This window comes from Podarcis erhardii, assembly GCF_964252035.2.
Source record: "Podarcis erhardii genome assembly, chromosome: 7".
NCBI classification, from domain to species: Eukaryota; Metazoa; Chordata; class Lepidosauria; order Squamata; family Lacertidae; genus Podarcis; species Podarcis erhardii.
This window is the reverse complement of record NC_138511.1, coordinates 52,600,985-52,628,511: the sequence shown is the minus strand read 5'-3', so window position 1 is coordinate 52,628,511 and position 27,527 is coordinate 52,600,985. Positions and strand designations below refer to the sequence as shown.

Genomic DNA, 27,527 nt, shown 5'->3' with positions numbered 1-27,527 from the left:
TTAACTTTCCCCCTCTTTTTTTATTATATCTGTGATTTTCATAAGTTGCTTTGGGGAAAATTTATTTCCCAGTAATTGTTTGGATATACATAATTAAAATAAAATAAGAAATATAATTTGAGGTTAACGACCGGACTGTGGATTTATTTTTTATTTATTTTTAAAGAAAAAGCCTGAACTCCAGGCACCCATCAAACATTCCTTTGGAAACCCACTTTATCACCACATTGTGCCATTTGCCATCTTCTCCCATTGCAGAGATCCCCAGTTCTCAACAGCAGCAAAAACAACATCATTGCTGCAACATGATAGAAACGCTTGTTTAAAAGCGCCGTTAGCAGAAGGGCTCCTGCAAGCAGAGCAAAGGGATTAAAGTAATCCAACACAGAGCTGGATTATGGCTGAAGAGCTGCTATGGTTTGCCAAATCGTGTCAGGGCCATCTCCTCCCCCACCCCACTCCTGCTCAGAAGAACACTGTGACTCCACTGGGAATCCCTGGACTCAGGCCAACCAACTGTTTCTGAACACTGCCTCGTCTCCAAGGGATGCACAGAAATCCCAGCTTGCAAAGTCTGCACTCAGGGTGTAATTCATTATCAGCAAATAAACAGATGAGCACAGGTATGATGTATTGCTTTATCTTTAACCCCTAAATCATTTTGTCTCACTAAGAGACAAAGAAAACTTTCAGCAAAAAGACTCGGATATTTGAGTCTAAGTCTTTGACAAACTTCTAAAAAGCAAGGGGATGAGGGTAAAGGAATAGCATTTGGAATGGGGGTGGGTGGGAGGAGTGCTTAACCCATCACCTTCTTGCTCTCCCCTCACCACTTTTTAGGAAGTTCCACAAAGTGCTGGATTCCATCACCCAAGTGTTTCGCTAAACATCTAGTTTGACCGTAAGGCAATTAGGAGGAAAATGATATTAAAATCCACAGTCACTTGATAGCTAATGCACATGAAAGAAGGCAGCTGTCTACTTATTTCATTTCATTTTCAATTTATATTACAGGCTTTCTTCATTGCTGTCCTCAAGGTAGTTTGCAGCCCATAGAAATGACAAAAATATACAACAAAAATCAATGAAAACTGTCATCCTATAAGCATTAAAAAAAGGCCTGAATTCTTGTAAGCACATTTCAACAACCCATTTCACATAAAATACAACAAAACACCAGCAAACAAATCACTCCATCCTCATTACAAAGAAACAAGACAATTTCTGCAAAAATACAAAACCTCATAATGCCAGAGGTCATGCAAAAAGAAGAATGGAGCAGTTAGGCTACAGAGATCCTTCCTTGCCCTGTGCGATCCATCCAATCACAGCAAGGGGGCCAGAAACACCCCCGTCCTGAAAACACAGTGCCATCCATTTCATAGATCCAGGATCAATATGATGTTGAGTTGGCACTTAAAATCTTGGTGCCACAGCATCAACTCCCCCCCCCCCAAATCTCTTGGCACAGGCAAAGAACCACATGGCAAGAGTTCTTTGGCTCTTGCTAAAGGCTTACATGAAAGGCCCAAGCAGCTCTCAAATGAATAAACTACCTGCTTCCAGGTGTCTGCAATTCTGCTCATCATCTCTTATTCCCTTCTCACCTGCACCATTTTGTAAAAGTTTAAAAGCTGGCATTATACCCAGGTCACAACAGCACAACAAACTGAAATTACCCTCCCTTTGGTGACAAGACCCACAGGGCTTAATTCACTGGAGGGTGTGTGTGTGTGCAGTGCTGCCATGGCTCTCTATAAACTCAGCAACAAACAGGCAAAACCCCTGAGGAGACTCAGTACCATTCTGACAATCTAAACACATACGGTTCCTCTCTCAAAAGAGAGTCCTCACAGTTCTGGATTAATTTCAGTTGAGCTGCATACACGAATGTGAAAACACAATGACTTTCAAAGGGGTCTAGGGAATGAAACCAAAAGTGTACGTTACAAGACTTCTGTCAGCTTTTTTAAAGCAAGAGTGCCAAAGCAAGAATATTGTAGCATAAGAGAAAGATAGCTGGCGTGTTCATTAAAAAGAAACACCAGAATATAACTGCTTTTTAACTATATGCAAGTCCCTTTCTTTCTCAACTTGCAAAGAATGATAAAGTAGGAGGAATGGAAAGCAGATATGGGGAAATGGTGGCACACACAAGAGTCAGGAAGAGGACAAGGAGGGATGCAGAATATTTGAACCCATAGCCACTTCCCTGCAGGTTCTGGACTTTCAGCAGATGCAAGGGCTGCAAAAACCAGCTTTTCTTATATAATCAATTCTTACAGCACTGAGTTCCAAAGTAATTTTCAGGCTTGCTTTTCGACTTTATCACAGAACATCTTGTGTGCAAACGTATTCTGGGTGGCAGAAGGTGGGGGGCAAAAACAAATTCAGAGTTATTCCTGTTATCAAAGCAGGAAAAACTCTCTTGTCACAACTTGCCAATCTGAAGATTTCCCAGAGTGAAACAACAGCAAGGAAAACATTCCCACTAGGACTTATTGAACAGATTTTGCACAGAGTCATATAAAGCCTGAGGTCACTGCTTTGTTCACACGCCACTAAAGCGAAGGCTATTAATAGGCTAAGCCTCGGCCGCATGTTTTACTTGAACTCCAGGCGCTCTGCCTGTCTGACTAAGCCGCCCTTTTGGAGAACCTCCATTTCAAGCTGGATCCAACGCTAGCAAAACAAAAACCACCTGAAGCTGGAGTATGAATGTAGCAAATAAATAAATGAAAACAATTCTTATACCCAGAAAGCAATAAAAACAACAATAGGCTTCTGCAGGTCCACACTTCTGAACCGCAAGAAGACAGGACTCGAGAGCTCAAATACCACTGAGGCATCAAGCTGATTGTTTTGAAGTTTCTGTATCTGTTTTATAAATTTCAAAGTTACATGTTAAATGCATATTATTGTTGGTATCAACACCCACTCTCACTCCAAACCTGCAGTTAAACAATAATTGCCTGCTATGTTGAATAATCAATATTGCTTATTTTTTTATTTCTCTATTTTGTGTAGCAGGTTCCAATGTAACCACTGAACTGGTTTTTAAACTATTTTTTACCTGTGTTTATATATGGAATTGTTTTTAATTTTTTTAATGCTTTTCTTGTTGCGACCTTTTTACAATTGCATATTTTACTGCCCCAGGACCTTATGGTTAAAGGGAAAGTAAGAAACCTAAGAAAGGAAAACATACAAATTGGAGGGTGGGAGGGAATCATGAGGACTAGGAGCAATCTGTATTGCAGGGGTTGGACTAGATGGCCCTCGTAGTCCCTTCTGACTCTACAATTCTGTAATTCTATACTTTCAAGTGGATTTTGCCAGAAGAGCTCACCGCCTATCATTCTTTGCATTCTGCCTTCGCAGGGGGACAACAAATAACAAGCTCACACAGAGGTTGTGTATTCAGGAGATCAGAGGCTGGTGCCAGCCAGACAACAGCCACTAGCGCAGAACAAGGTCCTTTTGGCTGCGATCCTCACCGCCTGCCCCAGTTAACCCTACCCCCACCCCACCCCAGCCACCTGCTTTCCCCCGGTGACTTTTAGTTGTCACAACTGGTGACAAAACCCTTTTGTGAATGAGAAGTCCTTTAACAAGCTCACACCTGTTTCTCATGGCACTGCAGCCTGCTGAAAGCCTCCTGAAAGCTGCGCTGCCCCGCAGGTCAGAGTGGGTAAGTTAAAAAAAGAAAAAGAAAGAAAAACCACCCAAGCATTTTTGAAGCCTGCACCAGAGAGCAGCTGAGCTGCCATGTGGCTCTGAAACTGCCCTGCTGGAGTTTCGCTATTCAAGCAGCGTTTGGCCCCACATTCCAGGGCTGGGCTCGGCTTGAAGCCTGGGACATTCCAAAAATCATTCCACTGACATTTCCTCAGGAGAAGGGAGTCCCCAATGCAGGAGTATCTAAGGCCAAAGGGCTTATAAGTGCTCTTCAGAGTCACATTCCAAATGGTCAGAGTGTGCAAATGCAGAAGGGGAGAGATGGAAGCATCTCCTGCACTGAGATCTTTGACAGGACACCCATTTCTGGCTTTTGTTTGTTTACTTATTTAGATTTGGATGCTTAAAAACAACAACACACAAATCAAAAATCAGGGCAAGAAATCAGAATTAATTGAGACGCAGCATCCGAACCATTTCTGGGCAATCCAAAACTCTAAAACTAAGGTGCAGAACATTTTCCAGACAGAAGGCCACATTCTATTCAGGGCAGCTGCCGGGAGGCCACATGCACCCGGTGGTCAGAAGCAAATGTAGGCAAAGAAAATGTGAATTTTGCCTTTGTGCAGGAGGCAAGTTTCTACACACTCATTCACACCTCTCTTTCCTGCACTTAGGCAAGCAAGAAGCATTATTGGAGTTCAAAGACACAATCCAGATAGGAAAAACGCTTCTCAGTGGCTAATCCAAACAGGTAGGATCTTACCATGCTTTCAAAAGGCTTCAGTGGGAAAGTCATATTTTTTTGTGTGGTGGTGTGATATCTCCCTTTGGATCTGTGCTGCTTAAATTGGGTAACAGATGGCGTTGTTAAGAGGGAGTCCTTAGAGGAACAAGCGACAGTGCAAATGCTGTGCCGAGAAAATCCCAGTCCCTCAAAATCAATGCTCAGATTAAATCATTGGTGCATATTTGACGTTGACCTAGTTTTCATGCGTGAATCATAAGCAGATCATTGATGTTTTTGCTGCACCAAAGCAGTTTGCAGACTGCTTTGGTGAGCATGGCAGAAATACCAGTAGCCACGCGGGTGGCGCTGTGGGTAAAACCTCAGTGCCTAGGGCTTGCCGATCGCATGGTCGGTGGTTCGAATCCCCACAGCAGGGTGAGCTCCCGTCATTCGGTCCCAGCTCCTGCCCACCTAGCAGTTCGAAAGCACCCTTAAGTGCAAGTAGATAAATAGGTACCGCTTTATAGCGGGAAGGTAAATGGTGTTTCCGTGTGCCGCACTGGTGCTGGCTCGCCAGAGCAGCTTCGTCACACTGGCCACATGACCCAGAAGTGTCTCCAGACAGCGCTGGCCCCCGGCCTCTTAAGTGAGATGGGCGCACAACCCTAGAGTCGGACACGACTGGCCCGTACGGGCAGGGGTACCTTTACCTTTATGTTGAGTATGGGCTCACCCAGAAAGTGGCCTCCTCTGCTCCTGGTTCAGCATTACCAAGGCGGTAAGGTCAGCACTACAGTAGCACACAGCTTGACCATGAGCTACGGACCACACTGCCCTCTGCTGTTTACATAGAGTACAACCCCCCCCCCGCATTTGGTTTAGTTGACAGGAATCTTGTTTTTCAAGGTACAGAAGAGATGTAACAGAAGAGATAAAAACAGAGCAAACAGAAAATATTGAAGGAAATCTCTCTCAGTTCTAAGTAGCTCCCACAGTTACTGCAACCTAAATAAATGAGATATCATCAGAGACAGGAGTGCTGGGGAGCAGGAGCCTTCTTTTGGGAATCACCAGTAAGGTCCCCAAGCACCATGCTTTACTTTCTCTTGTGTGAGCGAATGGATGCCCTTCATTTGTATGGCAGAAATGAAAGCATTACAGAACAATAGTCTGGCTGCTGGATCAAGCCAATAGCTCATCTAGTCTAGCATCTTATTTTCACAGCAGCCATCAAGCCCACAAGCAGGACTTGGAGTGCAAGAACACTCTCCCTACTTGAATACCAGTTGCTAGGAATCACAATTGTGCTTGAGGACAGCTTTTCGGTGGGGCAAAATCTGCCACCCATCCTTGACACACTCGGTGGCCCAACATTCATTCGCCCTCATGATTTCTCTGCAACATACCGTTTCCCCATTCCCAGCTCCTAAGCGTGTCTCAAAACCGCATTCCATTTGTTTTGCCCCACAGAAATTTGTGGGAGAAATCTGGGACTGAATCAGCTCAAGCCTAAGTTTTGTTTTTTGATAATGAAGGGAATGTTGCTAGTATACAAATAGTCTTGCCTATTCTAAAAAGGTAAGGAGATTATCTAAATATACAGTGGTGCCTCGCAAGACGAAAAGAATCCGTTCCGCGAGTCTCTTCGTCTAGCAGTTTTTTCGTCTTGCAAAGCAAGCCCACTGACGGATTAGCGGATTAGCGCTATTAGCGGTTTAGCAGCTTTTAGCGGCTTATCGGCTTAGCGGATAAGCGGCTTAGAAAAAGGGTGGGGGGGAATGGAAAAAAACCCCGCAGGAACTCGCAAGACATTTTCGTCTTGTGAAGCAAGCCCATAGGAAATTCGTTTTGCGAAGCACCTCCAAAACGGAAAACTCTTTCGTCTAGTGAGTTTTCCGTCTTGCTAGGCATTCGTTTTGCGGGGCACCACTGTAATGGGTTCAGATAATTACTTTTGTCCCCCTCATCTCACTTTGGCCTGGAATATAATCAAAACATAAGAAAGCACTTAATGTAAAACCACTTTTAGGAGACAGGGGATCAACTTTTTAATTGATACTTACAGAAGACAGACAAATAACAAGATGTACACTTTTTTTGACCTGGAATTCAGAATTTCATATAGCTTAAAAAGATACATTCTGTAAAAAGGGTTGCCAATGTGTTGCCCTCCACATATATGACCACAGCTCCCATCATTCACAACCACTGTCCATGTTGGAAGGGGCTGATGGGAACTGTAGTTCAACAACATCCAAGGTCCACCATGTTGGCTTCTGCTGCTGTAAAAGGTAAGGAAAAGATGTATAGCAAGATCCACTTCCACCCTAACCACCTTCCCTCCATAGCTACAAATCTGTATTAAGATTCTCACCAGCCTGCAACCAAACATCAGATATTAAATAGATAAGATTCAATATATCTGCGACACTGGGGTTACTGCCCTTGAGCTCCTTTGTGTCACTGAGCTCTTCCCAAAGAGAGAACCAGCTGGCTAACTGACTGAAGACTGCTGTGTAGGAAGATCATTTCAAACTGGAAAACTGCAGGACTATTTAAACACACACATTAACTTTCCCCCTTCCCACATTCAAATACATTTACTGGAAAAGAGAATTCAACACAGAGCCAATCTTGTCTTTTCTCAATGAAACTGCAAGCTACAAAGGCATCAAAGGAAGAGCAGAAAGAAGCCAGTGATATCATACACGTTGCAATTCAAAATCCAGAGTTGTCTGTTCCAGCGGACTGCGTCCAGAAGAAATAGAGGGCGAGTGGGGAAAGCTGCATAGTTGTAGAATGGCTGTTTTCACACCATCACGACACTTAAGAAACACTGGGGTTAGAAGTGCCTGGAATAAAATGAGTTTTTTTGCAAGCAGCCTTGGCTACAAGGTCATTTCCGTGCTCTCCATTGTTCAAGTGTTCCTGGTCTTGCCTCTTGCGTTTGTTAACCAAATGGTTTGCTTCTTCATTCCATTTCCCTTCTGGGAGGCCAAGGGTTCGTAAACAGGCAATAGCTGCAGCTTGTTCTGCTAATTTCTTTGACTTTTCCCTGTAAGAAAGAACAAAACGTAAGGTAGGAAGAGAGCAATTTAGAAACGTACATGCTGCCCAACCCCAGCTGTGACACTTGCATGTCCTATTATTGAATTCTCAAGGTAGGGCTGGAAAAGACTCCTGATTGACACCCCAGAGAGTTGCTGTCAGTCAGTGTAGGCAATACTGAGCAACATCAACTAATGGTCTGACTTGATATACAGCAGGTTCCTACATTCCAATTAACCACAGTCTGCCTGGGTTTGGACAACACAGCAAGCTGTAATTAATCAAAAGCATCTGAAATCGTCACAGCTGTAACGGAGGGGACGGAACAAACCCAAAGCTTCTGCAGTTCATTCTGGCAAAGCAAAATGGTAGTTTAGTGTGCTACATCTAAACCAGTCTAAAGCGTGTGAAGTTCTTTAAACATTTGAAATCGCTATGCCTACACACCAGCATCACTTCTGTATTTACAGGTTATGCAAACTAATGAACAATTATATGTTGTTCCCTCTGACCCTCCAGCTCCCATTTGGGGTAAAAAACCCAGCCTCCAAAAAGACTTACCATAAAGTTGATCTGTACTTTTGTTCTGCTACCGTGACAATAGAACAGAAGAGTCTATCTAGTGGTCTTTCAACCTAAAACAAGGCAAGACATCAAAGGATAATTTCATGTTGTCTTCATAAAATGAAAAAGACACCTGTGAGCTGGCTCTGGCTACAGGGTCATATATGCTCTTAGGAAAGTGGTAAGGGCAGCCCTCAGGTGGCAGGTCCCTGGAATTGCAACTGTGAAATTGTAAATGGGAGCAACAGCACAGCTCTCTTTGAATACATGTAACTTATTCAATAGGTGTATTGCTGTGGTACTTCAGCATGAAACATCAGATCCTGCCCACCAAGCAGCTAGGATATTTTAACTTGATGTTGGGGCAAATGTCACCACCAAGAAGTAAACCTGTGTTGGCCTGTACCACTTCCCCTTGCAGATTGGAACTCATCCAACTGAATTTTCTCATAGAAATCTAGGTGTCAGGCAAAAGAGTTTGAGGAGATTTCACCCCTCCCATATCCAAGAATCTGCTGATGTCTCTGCTGATTCTCCAGAAAGGAGGGGGCGGTTCTGCTCTCTACTTATTCCCTCCAGCCTCTCATCAAAGAGAGAGAGAGAGACTGAGTGTTAGAGATCGTGTGTATAGATAAGGTTGCTGCTAAGAGCACCACCCTTGTAAAAGCTGCCCATCTTTGAAGAAAAAGTGCTCCAGACATGTAAAATAACTTCTGGCAATGCATTTTTTTGCAAAAAAATAGTGTGGAAGGTTTCACATACCCCTACAATAAATGCCAGAGGGTGGCATCAAAGATGGCTGAAATCATATCTGACTGGAGGTCTTTGATTCTGGGAAGCTTCTATGTCACAACTTCAAACACAATTATTGCAACTTCAAATGATAACAACTTGCATGTGCCCAACAGCCACCACAGATAAATCTTAAATCCTGCTCAACATTATCTTTGTAATTATACTTTGCAGGTAGCTCACACATTGATCTGAGACTCAATAAGTGTTCAGAAACTAAACACATGTGGCATATTCATTTACAGACAAAACTGCCACATAGAAATAAAACATGAGCACCACTTTCTACAAATGCAGCATGACTTTCAATCATGCTGCACACTACCTAGAAAGCTGATTTATATGTTCGTGTGTGAATCAGCCCATTTCCCTGGTAGCAAATCCCATCAAACTCAATTGGACTTTTTTCTCAGTACAGTGCTACCTCGAGTTACAAATGCCTCAGATTACAAATGCTTCAGGTTACAAACTCCGCTAAGCTGGAAGAGTTACCTCGAGTTAAGAACTTTGCCCCAGGATGAGAATGGAAATCGTGTGCCGCTGGCACAGCGGCAGCAAGAGGCCCCATTAGCGAAAGCACGCCTCTAGTTAAGAACAGTTTCAGGTTAAGAACGAATGTCCGGAGCGAATTAAGTTCGTAACTAGAGGTACCACTGTAGACATGTATAGGATTCCACTGTGTCTTTCAAAAGAGTACTTGTTGCAGAACACAGAGACTCACAGTTTCATAAACAGGCTGAGGGTGCTTTTCTTTCCTACACCATTCCAAGAGACACATTTTGGGTGTGATCTGTGGGGGATATTCTCGTCTGAGGAGAAAAGCAAAAAAATAATTATTAATCATCCCAGGAGAGTGAGTGTGTTAAGTCTTTGGATGGCAAAAGGATGACTGAAGCAGGCACAATGCAAAAAAAAAAGGACTGCAGGAACAAACTCTTCTGGGCAACTGACATGGCTGTGTGGTGCCTGTGCTAAAAATAAAAATTAAGCTCTGCATCCAGGCAATCCAAATTCCGAGCCAATAAAATCCAAATTCTACAACCTGAGTAAATTATGGAAACTGAGTATATGTTCCATGGATTGTATTCAATGTTACATCTACTCAGAGGAGACCCAATGGAATTAATGATCAATGATTAACTTAGTTTCAATCATTTTGTTGGGTCTACTCTGAGTAGACCGTGGTTGCATACCCTCATTTATTATATTCTGCATAATTAATTCTCACTTTTCCTAATCATAATCAAAATTAAAGAGTATTGTGGGGGCACCAAAGGAACTTGCCCCTTGCCTGCAATCATTGAAAATTGGCTCCTCTCTGGCTCCTGAAATTTTAGCAAGCATTTCCCACACACTTCCAAGCATATCTGTGTCACCATCAGGGCTTCTTTAAATACAAAAACTGGGACTCTCAGAAAGCTGAACCTTGTGTCCAATGCAGACAGTGACCGTTTTAGGTGCGTCTGATATATGTGCAATTGTGTTGAAACTGGAAGTGACCACAAAACATCACAACTAAAGGCAGGGGCAGAGTGGGGTGTTTGCAGGTTTTTTCAATGGAGAACAGAATACATTGGGATAGCCCTGTACTGAAAGAAACAGAACAATCAAATCCTTTTTCTTACTTATCAAATTTAACAGCCATTTTTATGACATCAGAATCTTCACTGTGGTCTTCTTCATCTTGGTTGCTAGCTTCTAAAGATGCTTTTTTGGCTTCCAAAAGAGCGGAAGTTTCTTGGTAAAAACTGCTCATCTCAAAAGCTTCACTAATGACAAACAAAGCCACAATACATCCAAATTAATATTAGAACTATATGCTCTAATTGCAGAGAAGTTTTAAAGAATGTCAAAACTAGCATCTATCACAGGGATGGTATTACTATCTTCCCATTTCATAACTTCTTAAGAAATGCCTTGGGCAGTTTATGCCACAAAATTTGTTGCACGGCTGTGTATGAAGTGTGTGCATAGGTTTCTTTAGAACTGCAGGATTACATTGGAAACATGGAAAGCTGCTGTGGGGAGATGATTTCCAAAAAGATTTTGTTCCTTTGTCCTGAATGATCATGCTGGAGCTATATTTTTTACATCAAAGCCAAGATCTCTCCTGAACAGCTGCCAAGCAGCAGCATGGGGTACTAAGTTATAGCAAGGAAGAGGAAGATGTTTAACCTGACTGCCATTTTGCCCTGCAATCTTCACACCCCACCCTGCTGCAGTAACTATGTGCCTGGAAGCCCAGTTAGCAAAGTGACTGGGAAGTAGGTAATGCCAGAGGAAAGCAGTAGACCAAGTTAAGCATCCTCTCCTACCTACCTCTTTATCCCCTTTACTCTGCCACTTGGCGGTGAATGCAATCTGTCACTGAACATGCTGCTCTGACCTCAAAGACTTGTCTTTGACTCTCTACTAGATGCAATAAACCATTGACTACTAGGAGGTAGGCCTAAACTACTTTTTAAAATTCAAGGTCCTTGTATGGTACTTTAACTGAAATTTTAAAACAGCAGCCTTAATAACACACTTCAAATGCATTTACATTTTAAAACTCATCCCCTTCCAGGCTCTCTTCCTCAGGCACAGTACAGTGGTCGCTTTACCAAGGGCTATTTACTTTGGTTCAAAAGGAAATACTCCTACCAGATTTCCTGCATGGATTGTGCTGCATGTAGCTTCTTCCCTTGTGTATTTTCTAATTGCTCCCTTAACATCTGGCACAAGCAGTACTTGGTGTTGGTGTAGTGGTTGTCATATCTCACTGCCTGATGAAAGCAATACAAGAAACAACATGGTAGAAGAAAAAGCAGGTTGTAATCAGCTAGTGAACCTACAGCCTGTGGGCCTCCTTCAGTCACTTACTGAATTTCATCCAGCTCGTAGTAAGTGTATCTAAATATAAATCTATTAAAGTAGATTGAGAAGGGATGCTTTTGCCTTTATTTACACTTTCACCTTTCTCAAAACTATCCCTCATTTTCCCTTGTGTGAAGTGTCTCCCAACATATTATTATTATTTGTGGATCAATGGCTCTTGGGGTTGGGGGGAGGCCTCCCAATCCTGTTCTAGCCCAGGCCATCCCATCTTGTTTCTTTATATCCCTAGGTTGGCTAAAACCCTACTATCTGGAGGGCCTATTTATCTAAAAACAAAGGGCTTGATGAAACTCGTTAAGATGGAAGTGCTGTTGTGGAGTAGCTCTTGAATCTGGAAATTGGGTAGACAGCATGTTCTGGATAGGGTTTGCACTTCCCTTAAAAGAGCAGATTCAAGTTTGTCACTAGAGCTCATTTGTTTCAGTGCCATGGAGTGTCTTCCCAGCTTTGACTGGTTTGCCAGTTACAATCATTCCTGGATAGAGTGTGGCTACAGTGACTTGTGCTCTGGTAACCTTATGTTGGATTATTGCAATGCACTCTCTATGGGGCTGCCCTTAGGGTTCAGGTAACAATGATCCTGAAAGATCTTCATTGGCTGCCTATTCATTTCCAGGCTGAATTTAAGGTGCTTCCTGTTCTCACAGTGACCATGGGAATTCCACAAGCAGGACTCTATCTCTCCTTAATGTTTCCAGCAACTGGTATTCAGAAGCAACTGTGGATGTAGATTTTTTAGAACAGAAATCAAGAAACCGTACATATTTGATATATTCCTGCATGACATCCTTTAAGGGCCATGGACCTTCCTTCCTGAAGACAGAGGGGTTCCACATGGCAGCACGAGCAACCATGACTGAAGATGCTGCTGTTACTTGCTGGAAGACCTTTATGTCAGAATATTCTTTTATGAAGTCATGAGAGCCTCCACTGAAATAAGAACAGCATTACTTCTATCGGTATTAACAAACTCAGTATTAGAATTAAATCTTTTTTTAAAAAAACAACACGAAGCTACAGCAATGTAGTTTAATTCCAATTAACCCCACAAAGCTTAAAATGAATACTTCCCTATGCTACAATCCTTGCAAGCCAAGAATGGCACTGTTTTAATTAGACTCATTTGGTTAACAATGCGCCCCACTATTTTATGAGATCATGCTGATCCAGCAAAGGCCTGAAAGGTACTCAAACCTGGTGCTATTGTTGCAGCCAGAAGGATTAAAGGAAGTTTATCATCAAAGTAGTCAAAACAATTGTGCAAAGCTTCTTATTCATAGCGAGCGTCCAAATAATAATAATAATAAAAAGCTCAGGAATACTTTAAAGCAAGCAGAAACACTTCAGCCAAAATAAAAGGACTGAAATCAGGAACTTGCACGACTGTGGATATGCACCAGCACAGAATGTGATTTGGGGAATCCTGAGAATTTTAACTTTTAAGCCAACAGACAAATCTGGGACTTGGGTCCACCACTCTGCCCCTGACAGGCACCCAGCTCCAAGGTACTGCTGAAGCTGCAATTAATCACTGGATAGGATAACATCCTATGTCAAGCTCACCTAAATGATGCAAAGTCCTTAACATTTGTAATTTCTGGGCAGTTTGGAGTTTGAGTGCACGTTAAAACAATATGGTAAACAATATGGAATTTAGAACTAAGTACACGTTGCTCTGAGTGCTAGTGTGATGTCATTTATCATGAATGAATCTTTCAGTTCCTATCTCTATTTTTTCTCAACATACTGCCCATTGCTAGATAGGGATGCCTCACAACAAAAAGTAGCCATCTAGTCCCACTTACTTGGCTATTACTGGTATAGAGACTGCTTCAGAAATGGCTTTGATCACATCACAGTGGACAGGATGCTGAGGCCTCTCTTCTTTCTTCCTTTGCAAGGAAGAGAATGAAAGGAAACAAACAGATCAAAGATTACTGGCGCAGAGCATTCTTCTTCGCAGATGTAATTCCAGACAGTCAGGCCCTTGCGGTGCAGAAATACATTCAAGAAGAGCTAACCAGAAATTATTTTGCTCCTGAGAGACGGAAAATTAACTCACCTTCCATGAACTGCAACAGCAGCAACACCAGTCCGCTCTATCTTCTTCACTAAACTTATTGTTTCTTCTTTCTGGAAATGGAGAAAAAGTCACAAACCGCCATCCGTTTGCAAGTTCCCTTCAATGCAGGCAGTACTTAACTCTATGATGACCTGGGTATATGCCCAATGAGTGATGGGAATTGGGCAGGCCTTGCCTGACGTCTGTACCCTTATGTCATGTTTGGCTAAGAGCCTACACACACAGGTTCAGTGAACAAAACATTACACCCCAACTTTGAGGGGTGAAGACAGGGTCTACATGCAGTGAGCTGTACATACCTAATGCCAGAGAGGCAAGGCCAGTGCATCCCAGTTCTGCTTCCCCTCTCCATGTACGCTCTATGCCAGCAGGAGCTATGTATATCTCTGGCTCATTACCAAACAACTTTAACAGAGTGATCCTATACATATTTACTCAGAAGTAAATCTCCCTAAGTTTAAGAGGTCTGACTTCCAGGTAAATGTGTGCAGAACAGCAGCCTGAACTCCACAAAATGGATATTCGTGTCTTACTGCTGAGACAAAATTCAACTAGTGATAGCGCCGCCGCCCCCCCCCCCCCGATGTTGCTGGACCTCAACTCCCATCAGCCCCAGTCAGCATGAGCAAGGGCCAAGGACAATGCTTAGGGCCATAGGGTCTCTATTTCTGGTCTAGACAGATTGTGCATGGATGCAACATTTGATTTTCCTATTCACAGAAGGGGAAATTTCACAAGAGTTGCTTCTTCCAACTTTGCACTATTCTGCATGATTAAACCATTTGCTTGAGCAATTATTTTCAGCTGGCTTTTGCAACAGATATATTGCCTGCCATCTTAAATTTAAAAACTAATGATTTCCATCTTTTTAAGCTTCATTGGTTTGTCTTAGACTGCCTAGGCAGCAGTGCTATTTTATTCATTTCTGATAAAACACAACTATTACTGTATTATCATATTTTACTGTGCTTTCTGGTCAAAGCACTGTGCATTTGCCCAAGATCCAATGTTTCAAAAACCACAAGATGTTCTTACTGACGGCAGGATTCTGATTTTGCAGGTCACTGGCTTAGAAATGCCTTTGACAAGAGTAGTCAGAATCTAAAGAGACAAAAAGGACTGTTTCAGCAAAAGGAAAGCAGGACTTCAGTCTTGACATGCCTAGCTAGTACTGCTAAGATTTCCTCACTTGCTCTGCTCCCATCCCTCCCCACTTCACTTCCTTTCTCAGTAAGAAGCATGGTGGAGCAAAAGCACCTTTAAAAGTGAACAACATCTTAAATCTAATTCACTATCTGCTCAGACCGTTTGTTTTGTTTGTTTGTTTTGTTTTATTTATATACCAGACTTCACCCAAGGATCACACAGTATAAAAGCACAAAAATACACAACATAATAAACAACATATCTTGAGGTCGAAAGTTGCCTTCCCCAGTCTGGTGTCATCCAGATGTTATGAAATACAGCTCCCATCATTCATAACCATTTGCCATGCTTGCAGGAGACTTGAAGTCCAAAACAACTGGAGAGCACCATGCTGGGAAGTTTGACTTAACTAATCCCTAGAACAATTGCTTCATGCTACTCCCAACTGTTCCTTCTGAGCAGATTTCTTTAAAAAAAAAGTTGTGGTATGCTTGCATTTTCATCAGCTTTCGAACAGCGCACACCAGTTACTCTGGCACCCCATTGTTATTTGTTCATTCTCTGAATCTCATTTGTCCTATGCACAGGTGGTTGGAAATGTTCAAGTACCTTGTTTTTGTACTTCATCCTTTCAAGGACTTCTAATTCTTGACATATTTTAATAGCTTTTTTAAAAAATCAATAACATTCCATATGCTCTGGAAGTCTTTAGAAATCAAGGATTCTAAGCACAAGCTGGTTCTTTGGTCCTGCACTGAACAACGCCCCAAAATCTAAAAACTATAGCTGTTGAGATAGCAAAATAGCACTACAAACCATCCTTTGTCTTAAAACACTCGTGATACAACAGCAGACATTTTAATGCCTTGCCAACCCATCCAATTCCCAGGACATTTTGCAGTTTATTCTTTGTTGAGTTACAGCATAAAGCAAAAAGCAAGACAAAATAAAAATGAATAGAGAAATTACTTACAGATTCTATCTTGTCGGGATCAGAGAGGAGTGCTGCTCCCATTCCTCCCTGGGAAAAGGCACACACAAAAGGCATTCATTATCTCTGTACCACAGAACCAACAAGGCACTTATCAAAAAGAATATAAAGCAGTACAGTCACACCCACACATAAAAATTTCAAATCACCACATATTATGCAGAAAAATCATGTTTGCTACCATGGCTCATTATTACACTTTCTGCAATGCTAACTATTGACAAGTAGTCTGATACAAAGCAATGTACATGTTTCTCAACCCCTGAAATCTTCAATTCAGGAATGAGGGACCTGTTGGACTCCATCTCCCATTAGCACTAGCCAACATGGATGATGGGAGTTGTAGTCCAACAATATATGGAGGACCACAAGTTTCCCTTTAGTTCAAAGCATCTCAGATAGGCTGGGGTCTTTCTCAGCTATGCCTGTAGCCCTGGGCTAGAAGGACCAACAGTCCAACTCAATGTAAGGTATGAAGGTGGGGCTGGCACCAAGAGGCTTCCCCATATCCTGCAACTACAAAAACCTATTTCTTAAAATGGATATTAAGTTGAACTGCATGCATAAACACAAGATGCATTCTTTTTAAAGGAAGAAAAAAAATACAGCTGGACGAGAGTCAACCTACCTTAGTGGAATATTCTTTGGGGCATCCCATATTGACATCAATGCCAGCAACATCATTCTCTCTGAAATGCCAGAGAGAAAAAGAAATTGTGTATGTTAAAACCAAAGGACCCCCAAACATTTATACACTGCCTTTGAACAATGGATCTCCAAGGTGGATTAAAACAGTAAGATAGAAATCTCTCATCTCTCAACTGTGGGGTGGCTAACCAAGGCACTGGCAGCTGGTGGGGACACAATGTTAAGAACTGGTGTTTCTGTTGATGCCATTCTTACATTGCCCAGCAGTACTGGGTGGTCACTAGGTGGCAGTGCTTCTCTTCTTCCAGACCAGGTGGAACATTGCTTTCAGCTGGGCTGGAGAACTCAAGAGAGACGCTTAAGGGGCATTATGTGAAAAAGCCAATCCCCTCCAAGCCTGCTAAACATGCTCCTTGAGAGCTTTTGCCTTGCTGGGAGGTGTCCTTGAACAGTGATCATGCAATTTGTTTGCTTGGATGGGGAGCACATGGGTGGATGAAGAAATTCTCAACTTTTGCAGTTCAAATTCTATGATTCTATGAAATTCACACGATAGGGTGAGCTCCTGTTGCTCTGTCCCAGCTTCTGCCAACCTAGCAGTTCGAAAGCACCAGTTCAAGTAAACAGGTACTGCTGTGGCGGGAAGGTAAATGGCGTTTCCGTGCACCCTGGCACTTGTCACGGTCTTCCGTGCACCAGTAGCGGTTTAGTCATGCTGGCCACATGATCTGGAAAGCTGTCTGTAGACAAACGCCGGCTCCCTCAGCCTGAAGCGAGATGAGCACCACACCTCATAGTCACCTTTGACTGGACTTAATCGTCCAGGGGTCCTTTACCTTTTTACCTTTACTATACACAGGTAAGGTTCACATCCATTGTTTTGGCCACTTGTGCTTCTGGCCCATCTACTTTTGCCCCTGGGAGGCTGTCCAGAAGGGAATACAGCCCACAGGATGAAAATGGTTCCTCACCCTTGTCACAAGGTCCCATTTGGGGGTATTAAAATAAAACTTTTAATATAAGGAAGCAACACTTTGCACAATAACCTAAACACATCATTAGGCTGTTACAAAGAAGCAGGCTCTTATTAGCTACTGTTTTGCCTGGTATAGGTGTAAATGCTGGCATGCGGAGTATCATCTTTACTCCTGATGCACACAAACGGATGCAGTGAGAGAGTAATAAGCAAGATAGTAATTTTTGTCAATTTATTTGCAAGGCTGGGTGAATTGGTACAGATCATGCCAAACCATTCTTCAGCAGGCCCCCAAAGGATGAAAAAGGTTTTTATAAAAAGGTAAAATTTGACAGATACTTACACAAGTTTGGCTACAGCCAAGGCTCTCTCAGCATCTGCTGTCCCCTGAACAGCACAGCAGCAAAGAGAAAAAGACATAGACAAAAACAGTTTTACCTTTTTGTGAACCACTTTGAGGGTTTTTTTTACAATCAAGCAGTGTTGCCATTTTATGAAATAAATAAATAAAATAATTAATACATGGCAGACAAGAATTACCCATGATTTCATCCAAACCTTACAAAACAATGTACTCTCCTACACCCATGAAATCACAAGAGATCTCATTGGAACTGTCCTTAGCAGTAAATTAACAAATATAAATACCACAGATCATATTTGGATAGCAGGATGTTGAGGGCTAGTTACTTCCTACCATTTGAAAGACAACATGGTCCTTTTCCCTTTCACAGGTCCTGAACACAACTCTTTCATTGGGAGCAACGAAGTCCACTGTTCCAAGCACCTCTGCAGGACAGAAAAGGGAAAAAAAACCAGCATGAAGATAAAAAGCATCTTTTTCACTCAAAGTGTTACAGTTCTAAGATCTTAAGAGAGAAAGAAAAACAAAATTGCTGCCAGATATTTTTTTAAAAAGCATGCATTATAAAGATGATTGGCAGGCTTTCCATTTTCCCAATAACATTTATTGGGTGTATCATTGTTAGATTAGTGTTAAACTCTTCCAAAGGAAGCAGGCCCATTACAATACACTTCAAACTCAAAATATCAAATATTTATATGCTGCTTTTTGGTGCAGAGTGCCCCTATCTCTAATAACAATCCTGAACAGGTTGAAGTCCCAGCAACTTATAACCTGAATCTTCAGCAATAGGAAGGGACATAGTGTACTTATATTTATTTTATTTCAAGGTTTATTTAGTTCATAGTTGAAGAAGTTCGCAATTACCTACACAACCATTTGGTCAAAAGGACTCCATTCTGGGGCTGTGCTAGAATGCATTCCATTAGCCAATATTACGGGGAATATTTAGCAGTCTGTGAAGATTTTCTACTAAATTAAATACAAGCTGTAGACAACAAACTATTCTACCAGTGCTCTGAGAAACACTGGTTTAAGGGATGCTTCAGTTAAGCCAAGCACAGGGAACCATTGACCCTCCAGATGTTGTTGAACTATAATTCCCATCAGCCTCAGGAAGTATATATAATGGCATGGGATGATGGAGAGCCCAAGAGAAGAAAACTGGAAAACGCCACCTATAACCTCACCTTATTTGTCCCTCAAGTGACTGAATATATAAGCAGATACTTGCCATTTACAACTCTCTTGCACTGCAGCATCTTTATGTCAATCAGTTCCTTCAAGAAAAAAGGAAAAGTTATAAATATGCATCAAACAAAGGGAAAGGTGGATTCATATACACGAAGGCACCCCAACTTAATCATGATTTAAACAGACTCAGGTTCCTATTACCAGAATCCAAAAATGACTTTCAGCAGTGGACTTTAGTTGGACTAACCAGCTTCAAGACATTTATGTTAAGGAAAAACTGTGTATTCACAGTTGTTCACTTCTCCTGGCTTGGACACTGTGACCTTGGAAGAAGAATGCTTCCAGGGAGGACAATACAGCCAGAACCACCACTGATACATCGAGTCCCTCCCATGAGGAGTTTCCTATCAAGTCAGCAGTCTGAAGGGAGAACTATGTCACAGGAGCTGCCCCATCCTCCTGCCTGGACATGGTCACCAACTCTGCTCCCAGAAGTGATTGGGGGTGGGGGCTGCTTTTAGGGAGGGACTGCTGTGTTTAAAGAGAAAGTCAGCCAGAACTGCCACTGGAATCAGCAATGAGTTGCTGATCTTCTAGACTGCTAAAATCTGCATAGCAGAACTATATAACTGTGTTATAAGAATTGTAACACATTTAAGAAGTTCTGCTAGACTTTGCTTTTCCCTCTTCCTGCCCATTCCTTTTTCCTCGTGTGTCGTAGGGTTTAGATTACAGGTCTGAGGGAAGGATCTATCTTAGTACTCATTTTGGTAAGAGGGCCTTTTTGGCTAAAAGGCAAAGTATAAGTGCCTTAAATTTTAAAAAGACATGTAAACCCTGGTTAGCATTTAACACTGTTAAGTTCTGAGTTGAAGTTTCCTTTTGCTGCTTAAGCCAGGAGTAGGGCATTTGCTCCAGAGGCTACATTTATGCACCATGCTAAACCATGGTTTAATGCTACATGCATGAGAAGCAAGGAGCCACTGCAAGCCTTGGGCTCATGCATTCTTCCTACTTTCCTGCATTGCGGAGAGGATTTTGGCAGAGTTTCACATCATTTTCCACAAAACGCTGTAATTTTGAGGGAAGGCTTGTGGCCCTTGGTGTGGCAGGCACAGCCCGACAAAAGAAAGAGCAAAACTCCAAGTTTTAGGCAACGTCCACCAACATACTGCTTGTTTGCAGTTAACCATAACGAAACAAAATTAACACAACATGCAAGCCAAGCCACTGGGAACAACGTGAGCAAAATAGAAATATTCTCTTGCCTCATTGACTCAGCCACCCTACCTCACAGTATACAATACCAGCACCATAATCCAAAGCTAGAAGTCGCATTGGTAGGGTCCCAACCCTGACCATAGGTGCCAATATGGCCTTATTTCTGAAAGAAAGCGATGTTGTGTTCACCGTCATGTTTCTTGGATTGTCTGAAATGAAAACATTTTGGGGGCGAAATTGAATTATTGTTAAGCAAAGACAAAGACAAACTACAATAGTATATCTTACTTCAGCCATGAAGCAGTTCAGAGTGGGAACTTATATATGAGCTGGAAGCTTCATTTCCTTCCTAGTTCTCAGTCAGGCCCCAACCCAAGCAAGTCTTTCCAAAGCACTTCCCCCTTCTTGCAAGTAGCCTCATGGGCAGCTAGGCAAGCACTTTGAAATTACTGCCCCTGTGGGAGACTGGGATGTGTGATAATTTTTTCCCTTTCACTTGGTCACTCTGTAAAACATAGCACCTGAGCTTGTTGTACTCCCTAATCCTTTCTCCTTTTTTGTCATGTCTCTTGGGGAACCTGCAGACAGGGGCTGTCCATTGATTTAGATTTATTTGTAAGCCACTCTGAGGGCCTTTTTTGGCCAAAGAGTGGGACAAAAACACTTCTGAATTACTTCTCTTCATTCTACACTAGTCAAGCACATCTAGAATACAATGTTATTTAAGAAAACACACAAATTGGTAAAGGATGATCAGAGGCAAGAAAAATAAGAAGGAACTAAAAAGTAAGTGCAGTTCAACAATGGAACTAATCAATTTGGGATAGCTTTTCAACCCTGCTGCAGGCCTTCAAGCAGAGGGTGGAAAGCAATCTGTTGGGGAAACTGAAGATCTTGTTTGACTGTATTGATTACAAGGCCCTCTCCAAACTAAGAATCAATGAAAGTCCTGCTTCATCTTTTAACTAAGTGTGTTGGTTGAGTGGTTCCCAAGCTTCTTTCCCCACAGGCCACTTGAAAACTGCAGTGTCTTGGCAAACCACTTCAAATGATTTTTCTGTCTGTTGTAGCAACTGCAATATGCTGTGGTAGGTGCTACATGTTTTTTAGTAAATAATAAAACATACTGTTGCTTCTGCTGTTCTTCACAAACAGTTCCTAGATTACAATTTGGGAGCTCCTGTGTTACGTCTGCTGAAGCAAAGAGAGAAAAGGCTTGTATCTGACTAGGTCATACTCAAAAGCAAACCCATTGAAACCAACTGAATTAAATCAGTCGTGACTAACTGAACAGCACTGATTTTAATGGGTCTGCTCTGACCATGAGTTCAGTGCCAGATGTAGGGCGGTGCGGGCAGTTTCCCCACACAGGGCATTGAGCCAAGGGAGCACAAAATGGAGAAGATCCATAATTGAGAGGATTTGAGGGCGCCACATTATGAAAAATTATCAACCCTGATTTGTTAGATACAACCCAGATTTGCAGCACCTTAATGACTAAACAAATTAATTATGGCATATTAAACAGCCTAAGCAACCTCCAGATGTTGGTGGTCTCCAATAATAGGATCATTTGATGCACCAAGGAGAGGAAAAGACCAAGGCAGTTAAGGGGGGGGGACCATTGGAAAGTTGTGGGACTCCAGTTCCCATCAGCCCCTGCCAGCACAGCCAGCGGTTCAACATCTGGAAGACATCAGATTTGGGAAGGCCGACTTATTATGGACTTTCTTCTCCAAGCACGGCTAAATGAGAGCCCAGCCCAAAGTTAGGGAAGGGGGTTTTAGGGGAGGGGATGGGGGCCTCCTTTATCCCTTTAAGGAGCTTCAGAGGGAGAGGGGCAGAGGGGCGGCCTAGAGGAGGCAAATGCCATTCCCAACGAACTCACCACGCGCCGGACTCAGCCCCGCCTCCTTCCTCGAGGCGTCAGCTACCACGCACGCGCGCCCATTCCTTCTCCACCCCCTCGCAGGACGTCATCCGCACAAGTCTCCCCTTTCCCATAGATATAGAAATAGAGAAAAATACAACTTCGATTTCCGAGTTCTACTTTTGAAAGCAAAATTAAAAAAATGAAAAGAAACATTTTTGTTTTTCCCTCGGAAATTGAGAGATGTTCATAGAAAACAACAGAGACTTGGACCGTTACAATTTTGGGCATCAGCCCTGAAATATTTAGGTACGGTATGATGAAGTGCTAGATACGGTATGATACCTATGGAGGTACCACAGCAATAGAGCGACACCACTCTACGTGCATAAATAGTCCATAGACAGACCTTTTTTGTGTGACTGCAATATCTTGTTATATTTCTGTGAGACCATCCCGGCTGGAAACTTCATGCGGAAGTATCACTCTACTTCTTTCTCTATGGCGTACCAACTGTCCATTCTCTGAACGCGGCCCAGCGCACGCGGTTTACATCATCAGTCGACGACCGCACGCGGTGAGGCCGATCGCCGAATAGAAACAAGAGTGGGCTTGAGACGTCATTAGAACGCGACTCTTACCGAAACTTTCCTATTTGCTTTGCGGAGGCTCGGTCTCATGGCTCTCGCTGCGTGCGGGGCCTCTCGGGGCGCCCCGACCCGCTTTTCCCCGTGGCTGCGGCTGGCTTTCCACCGCTGGGTCCTCCGCCCGAGCTCCGGCGGGCCGCTGCCTCCATCGGAGTCGGAGAAGGTGGTGCGGATCCCGCGCGCTTGGCAACTGCGGCTGGAGCGGGGCTCCTTCAGGCGCAGAGGAAGAGGCGCCCCCGCAGCTGACATTCCTCGGACCGGGAAGCTTTTGCTGCGGAGCCGGCGGCCGGAACTCAGTCAAGCCGCTCGCCACACGGTGGGGCGCTGGGAACAGCCGCCCTTGGTCACGGCTGGCTGGAAGCATCGCTTGTCTCGGGGGGACTATTTCCAGCTGCAGCGAATGCGACAGGAGGCGCCTCAGGAGCGAGACCCCGTTGCTGCTGATGCTGCTCCCTCCTCTTTCCAAGCTCTGGGAGTGCTGCCACAGCTGGCCTCCATCTTAGAGGATGTTCTCAGCATCTCTAAGCCCACTGTTGTGCAGATACGTGCCATCCCTCCCCTGCTGACGGGGTGCAATGCACTGTGTGCTGCAGAGACTGGCAGCGGGAAAACCCTGGCCTACCTGCTGCCCCTTATCCAGCGGCTCTTGCAATCCCCGGCCCTCACATATGGGGCCGCTGCTATCCCTGCCCCCCGCTCCTTGGTGGTGTTGCCATCCCGGGAGCTTGCAGGACAGGTGCGACGCATTGCCTCTTACCTGTGCACTCCACTGGACTTGCAGGTGACAGATATAGGTGGTGGCCAGGGCAAACACTCTGTCCAGCAGAAGCTCCGGGCTGGTCCTGCTGATCTCTTGGTGGCCACACCAGGTGCACTGTATAAGGCTTTGCAGAGAAAGGGATTGTCCCTGGAAAAGCTGTGCTGCCTAGTGTTGGATGAAGTGGACACCTTGCTGGATCCCACATTTGTAGACCTTGTGGAAGATGTGCTTCGGCATGCCTTCTTTGCCACTAGCCCTGAGGAACTTGGTGATGTTTGGAATCCTAAAGCCCAGTTAGTGGCTGTAGGAGCCACCCTTCCAAAGGGGTTGGGTGACCTGCTGAGTAAAGTCACTGATCTGAGCAGCTTCAATGTCCTAACCAGCTTTAGTCTGCATCGTCTTCAACCTCATGTTGAGCAAAAGTTTGTGCGTCTGAAAGGCGCTGACAAGGTGGTGGAGCTGTTGCAGCTTATGAAAGACCGGGGGCCCTCATCTGGAGCTGTTTTGATTTTCTGCAACAAGGCCAGCACTGTCAACTGGCTTTGTTACATTTTGGATGATCATAAAATTAAACACCTACGCCTGCAAGGACAGATGCCAGCACTTGAGAGAGCTGGCATCTTTGACACCTTCCAGAAAGGCCAATTCGACATCTTAGTATGCACTGATATTGCTTCCCGGGGTCTGGACACCACCCATGTGGAGCTAGTTGTGAACTATGACTTCCCAGCAACACTGCACGATTATCTGCATCGTGTTGGGCGTATTGGTCGCACAGGCAGTAAGTTCCCTGGGACTGCAGTTAGCTTTGTAACCCACAGGTGGGATGTGGACCTTGTCCGGAAAATAGAAACTGCAGCTCGTAAAAGGACTCCATTGCCAGGGATGGAACCTGTTGTTAAAGAAGCTTTGTCTAAAAAGAAAAAGCCCTGAGTCTCACTAAAGGGTTCTAGTTTAAAGTGATGTTTGAATTGGTACTTGACTGTGTAAGTGCAATCAAACATTCTGTGTACTTAGGTTGAGAACCTGTGCAAAAGAGCAGCCCAACCAAATAACTATGTGTACTCATTAAAGGCACAAGCATAAATTACTGTTGGAATGGAATTGTCTGACTTCTCAGTTTCATGTAGGCTCATGCTTGTGTGTTAGGTGAGCACATCCATCAGATACAGGGGAGGGAGGAACTATTCTGTGTGATCCCCTTACTGCTTTCACCTATAGAGGTCAGATTCAACTTCAAAGAAAGAATGACAACCTATACCTGAAGCACCCTTTGTTTCTTGTTCTTACCTAAGCAGCCAAAGCAGTTAGAGAATTTGGGGCAGAACTTTTCAATGGGCTCTTCTTGTCCCTCTGCCATTTGCACATTTTTCTTGATGCATGAACTGTTGGTGAAATACATGCTTTGCATGCCAAAGGTTCCCGGTTCACTCCCAGCCATCATGAGGTAGAGATGAGAAAAGCCCCTACCTCTAATCCTGGATTGTGTAGACAATCCTGTCAGTGTAGACAATACTGAGCTAAAAGGACTTGTGACTGGAAAATATTTGTATGTTCCTATGCACGGGAAGCCAGTCTGTTAGCTGAACTTAACTCCTAATGAAATCAAAGAGAGTTAAGTCTTGATTTGACCCCTTTACTTCAGTGGTATTCACATTGAGCTAACAGATTAAATCCAGTCTGACATCTGCATGTGGGTGCAATATACATACTTATTGCAAGGCCACCAGTTTTGCTGGTGCAAGAGCCGCAGTGGTTGTACCAGCACCAATAGGATGTGACCTTCAAATGACTATGCAACTCTTGTTGTCCTAGCATAACCCACTTCAGCTGCTATTCCGAATGCTTGATACCTGTACTAAAAAGAACTTTATCTGTCTTCCTCTTATCCCAGCCAGGTCCCAGGAAATAATGTTAATACCTTTCTGGATGTTTTCTAGTCAGTTATGGTATCTTAAAGGAGAGCTGAAGGTATCACAATATGCTTTTCTATAATTACTCATAGGCCTGAGCTTATCTTGGGCATTTGTTAATGGATAATTCCTTTGATTTATGGAAACTATATTGCTAGCAGGGTAGGAGTTTGGGGCCTCTAACCTGGGCATATTTCTTCCAGTACTGTACCTGCAATTGGGCCAATATAATGAATCTTCCCTTCTTCTTTTGTCTTGGAACCTATCTGGATATTATTAGGATAGGTGGCAAAAGGCAAGAGTCTTATGGCTCAACAACTTCCTGCCCCTTCTACTCAAATTGCCTTTTACAAATTGCAATTTTCTTTTTGAATTAAGTACAGAGAAAGGTTGGTGTGGATATTTAGACCAGTATTTCCCAACCTTTGGTCTCCAGCTGTTTTTGGACTACCATTCCCATCATCCCTGACCACTGGTCTTGCTACCTAGGGATGATGGGAGTTGTAGTCCAAAAACAGCTGGAGACCAAAGGTTGGGAAACACTGATTTAGACAACCTTTCAATTTGAATAAATTCAGTAAACATATGAATTAGAGACCAAAATTTATCCCATACACCAGGATCCAGAAAGGCTAGTTTGATGCTACCTCTCTTATCACAATTAGAGTTTCCTAAATCCATGGAAGCTTTTACAATGGCTTGAATTTCTGCTTGTAGTTCAAATTTTGTTTTCGTTATTGTGCTGGGTTTCTTTACTGGCCAGTTATGAATGGCCACCTGTGGAACATCTGGGGACCACTTTCTATAATAATTCTAGGACTTTGGACTTGCCTCCTCATTCATTACCTTTCCAAGTATGACCTTCCAACTCTACAATTCTATTATTCTGTTCCTGTCCCTGAAGCAGCACCATGCAGGATTGATAGCTAGTTGATTAGGGCTATTTTTCTTAATAATAATAATAAAAGCACTGAGACTTATTGAGCATGGAGTCACACAATGTTTTAATACAGTGTTTTCCAATTTTGCACAGCAGAGTGAAGCAAAGACATTCCCACTGCAGACTGATCACGATGGTGTTTCTCATTTTTACGACAGCAACACAGTGTAGGAAAAAACACACAGCCTGGTGGTTAGTCTGATGCATTCAGATAATGCACAGTAACAGGTGTGTTTTTTTACATTAACATTTATTTATTTATTCATTTATTTAATATACTGCCCTATACCCGCAGGTCTCAGGGTGGTTCGCAGAATGAAATAAAAATATATACATACTCAATCACACAGTTTGCAGGCAGTGCCTCTGAACAGAAAGAGAGATTGGTGCCTTATGGAAACATGTGTCTAATGACATACATGTGTCTAATGACATTTTCTTAACATTCATGATGTGTTGCCTCTGCCTCTACCATTCTCCTATTTTCTGATTATTCTTGTTGCCTCTCCCCCTCTGTTGTCTCTCTGTTGTCTCTCCCATGCCCTACCGGATCTTAGCCAGATCTGGTGTGCACCTGCATCTGCCATTTTATATCATGATTACTATAGTCTCTAAGCTGTGTACAAGCTGGTTAGCTCAGTTGATTAGAGCATGGTGCTGATAACACCAAGGTGACGGGTTTGATCCCTGTATGGATGCATATTCCTGCATTGCAGGGGGTTGGACTAGATGATCCATGGGGTCCCTTCAAATTCTATCATTCTATCCTTTCAAGTAAACCAGCACAATAATGACAAAAATCAATTAAGACTGTAAAATCATAATTCCTGCTGAACTAAAAAAAAGGCTTCAGTAGTTGCTGGAAGATCAGCAGGCCTGCTTGACCTCAACTGAAATGAAGTTCCATGAAACTGGGTCTACAGTACTGAATACATGGCTCCTGGTGACTACAAGCCATGCATCTGAACCATGGGAGTACCACTAGAAAATCTCTCAAAGACCTCAGTGATCGGGCAGGAATATTACGCACAGCATGGTTACTTTTTGGAGACACAGCTATGTGGACACAGGTCTTCATGGCAAGG

At 43.2% G+C, this 27,527-nt stretch overlaps 2 protein-coding genes across 7 annotated transcripts; one reads left to right on the top strand and one right to left on the bottom strand.

The window, feature by feature from the left end:
* Nucleotides 1-22,668, bottom strand: DUS2 (dihydrouridine synthase 2). 6 transcript variants are annotated; one of them, XR_014158882.1, is made up of 17 exons: nucleotides 21,440-22,035; nucleotides 20,382-20,521; nucleotides 19,132-19,177; nucleotides 18,231-18,322; nucleotides 17,877-17,920; nucleotides 16,538-16,598; nucleotides 15,892-15,939; nucleotides 14,808-14,873; nucleotides 13,752-13,822; nucleotides 13,495-13,581; nucleotides 12,451-12,619; nucleotides 11,456-11,577; nucleotides 10,438-10,581; nucleotides 9,534-9,621; nucleotides 8,018-8,091; nucleotides 7,007-7,463; nucleotides 1-14 (listed from the first exon to the last, which is right to left on the bottom strand). XR_014158882.1 is itself a non-coding variant. In XM_081871594.1 (16 exons), exons 2-16 carry the CDS (start codon nucleotides 20,505-20,507, stop codon nucleotides 7,235-7,237), a joined length of 1,467 nt encoding a protein of 488 aa, XP_081727720.1. In that variant the 5' UTR covers nucleotides 20,508-20,521; nucleotides 22,528-22,668; the 3' UTR covers nucleotides 6,432-7,234. The 6 variants fall into 6 exon arrangements, 5 of the variants coding, with proteins under 5 accessions (XP_081727720.1, XP_081727717.1, XP_081727716.1 ...); XM_081871594.1 differs by lacking the exons at nucleotides 1-14; nucleotides 21,440-22,035 and adding an exon at nucleotides 22,528-22,668 and having other exon boundaries at nucleotides 6,432-7,463; XM_081871591.1 differs by lacking the exons at nucleotides 1-14; nucleotides 21,440-22,035 and adding an exon at nucleotides 22,201-22,306 and having other exon boundaries at nucleotides 6,432-7,463.
* Nucleotides 22,669-22,763: 95 nt separating this feature from the next.
* On the top strand, nucleotides 22,764-24,676 carry DDX28 (DEAD-box helicase 28). Its single transcript, XM_081871577.1, has one exon. It carries the CDS (start codon nucleotides 22,861-22,863, stop codon nucleotides 24,520-24,522), a length of 1,662 nt encoding a protein of 553 aa, XP_081727703.1. The 5' UTR covers nucleotides 22,764-22,860; the 3' UTR covers nucleotides 24,523-24,676.
* The last annotated feature ends 2,851 nt before the right edge of the window (nucleotides 24,677-27,527 follow it).

Coding starts and splice junctions, on each gene's coding strand:
- DUS2 (XM_081871594.1), bottom strand. CDS start 20,507: ATGACGGTGAACACAACATCGCTTTCTTTCAGAAATAAGGCCATATTG. Junction 13,582..13,751: donor GCTGTTGCAGTTCATGGAAG/GTGAGTTAATTT, acceptor TTCCTTGCAAAG/GAAGAAAGAAGAGAGGCCTC. Junction 7,464..8,017: donor AAGTACAGATCAACTTTATG/GTAAGTCTTTTT, acceptor TCTTTCTTACAG/GGAAAAGTCAAAGAAATTAG.
- DDX28 (XM_081871577.1), top strand. CDS start 22,861: ATGGCTCTCGCTGCGTGCGGGGCCTCTCGGGGCGCCCCGACCCGCTTT.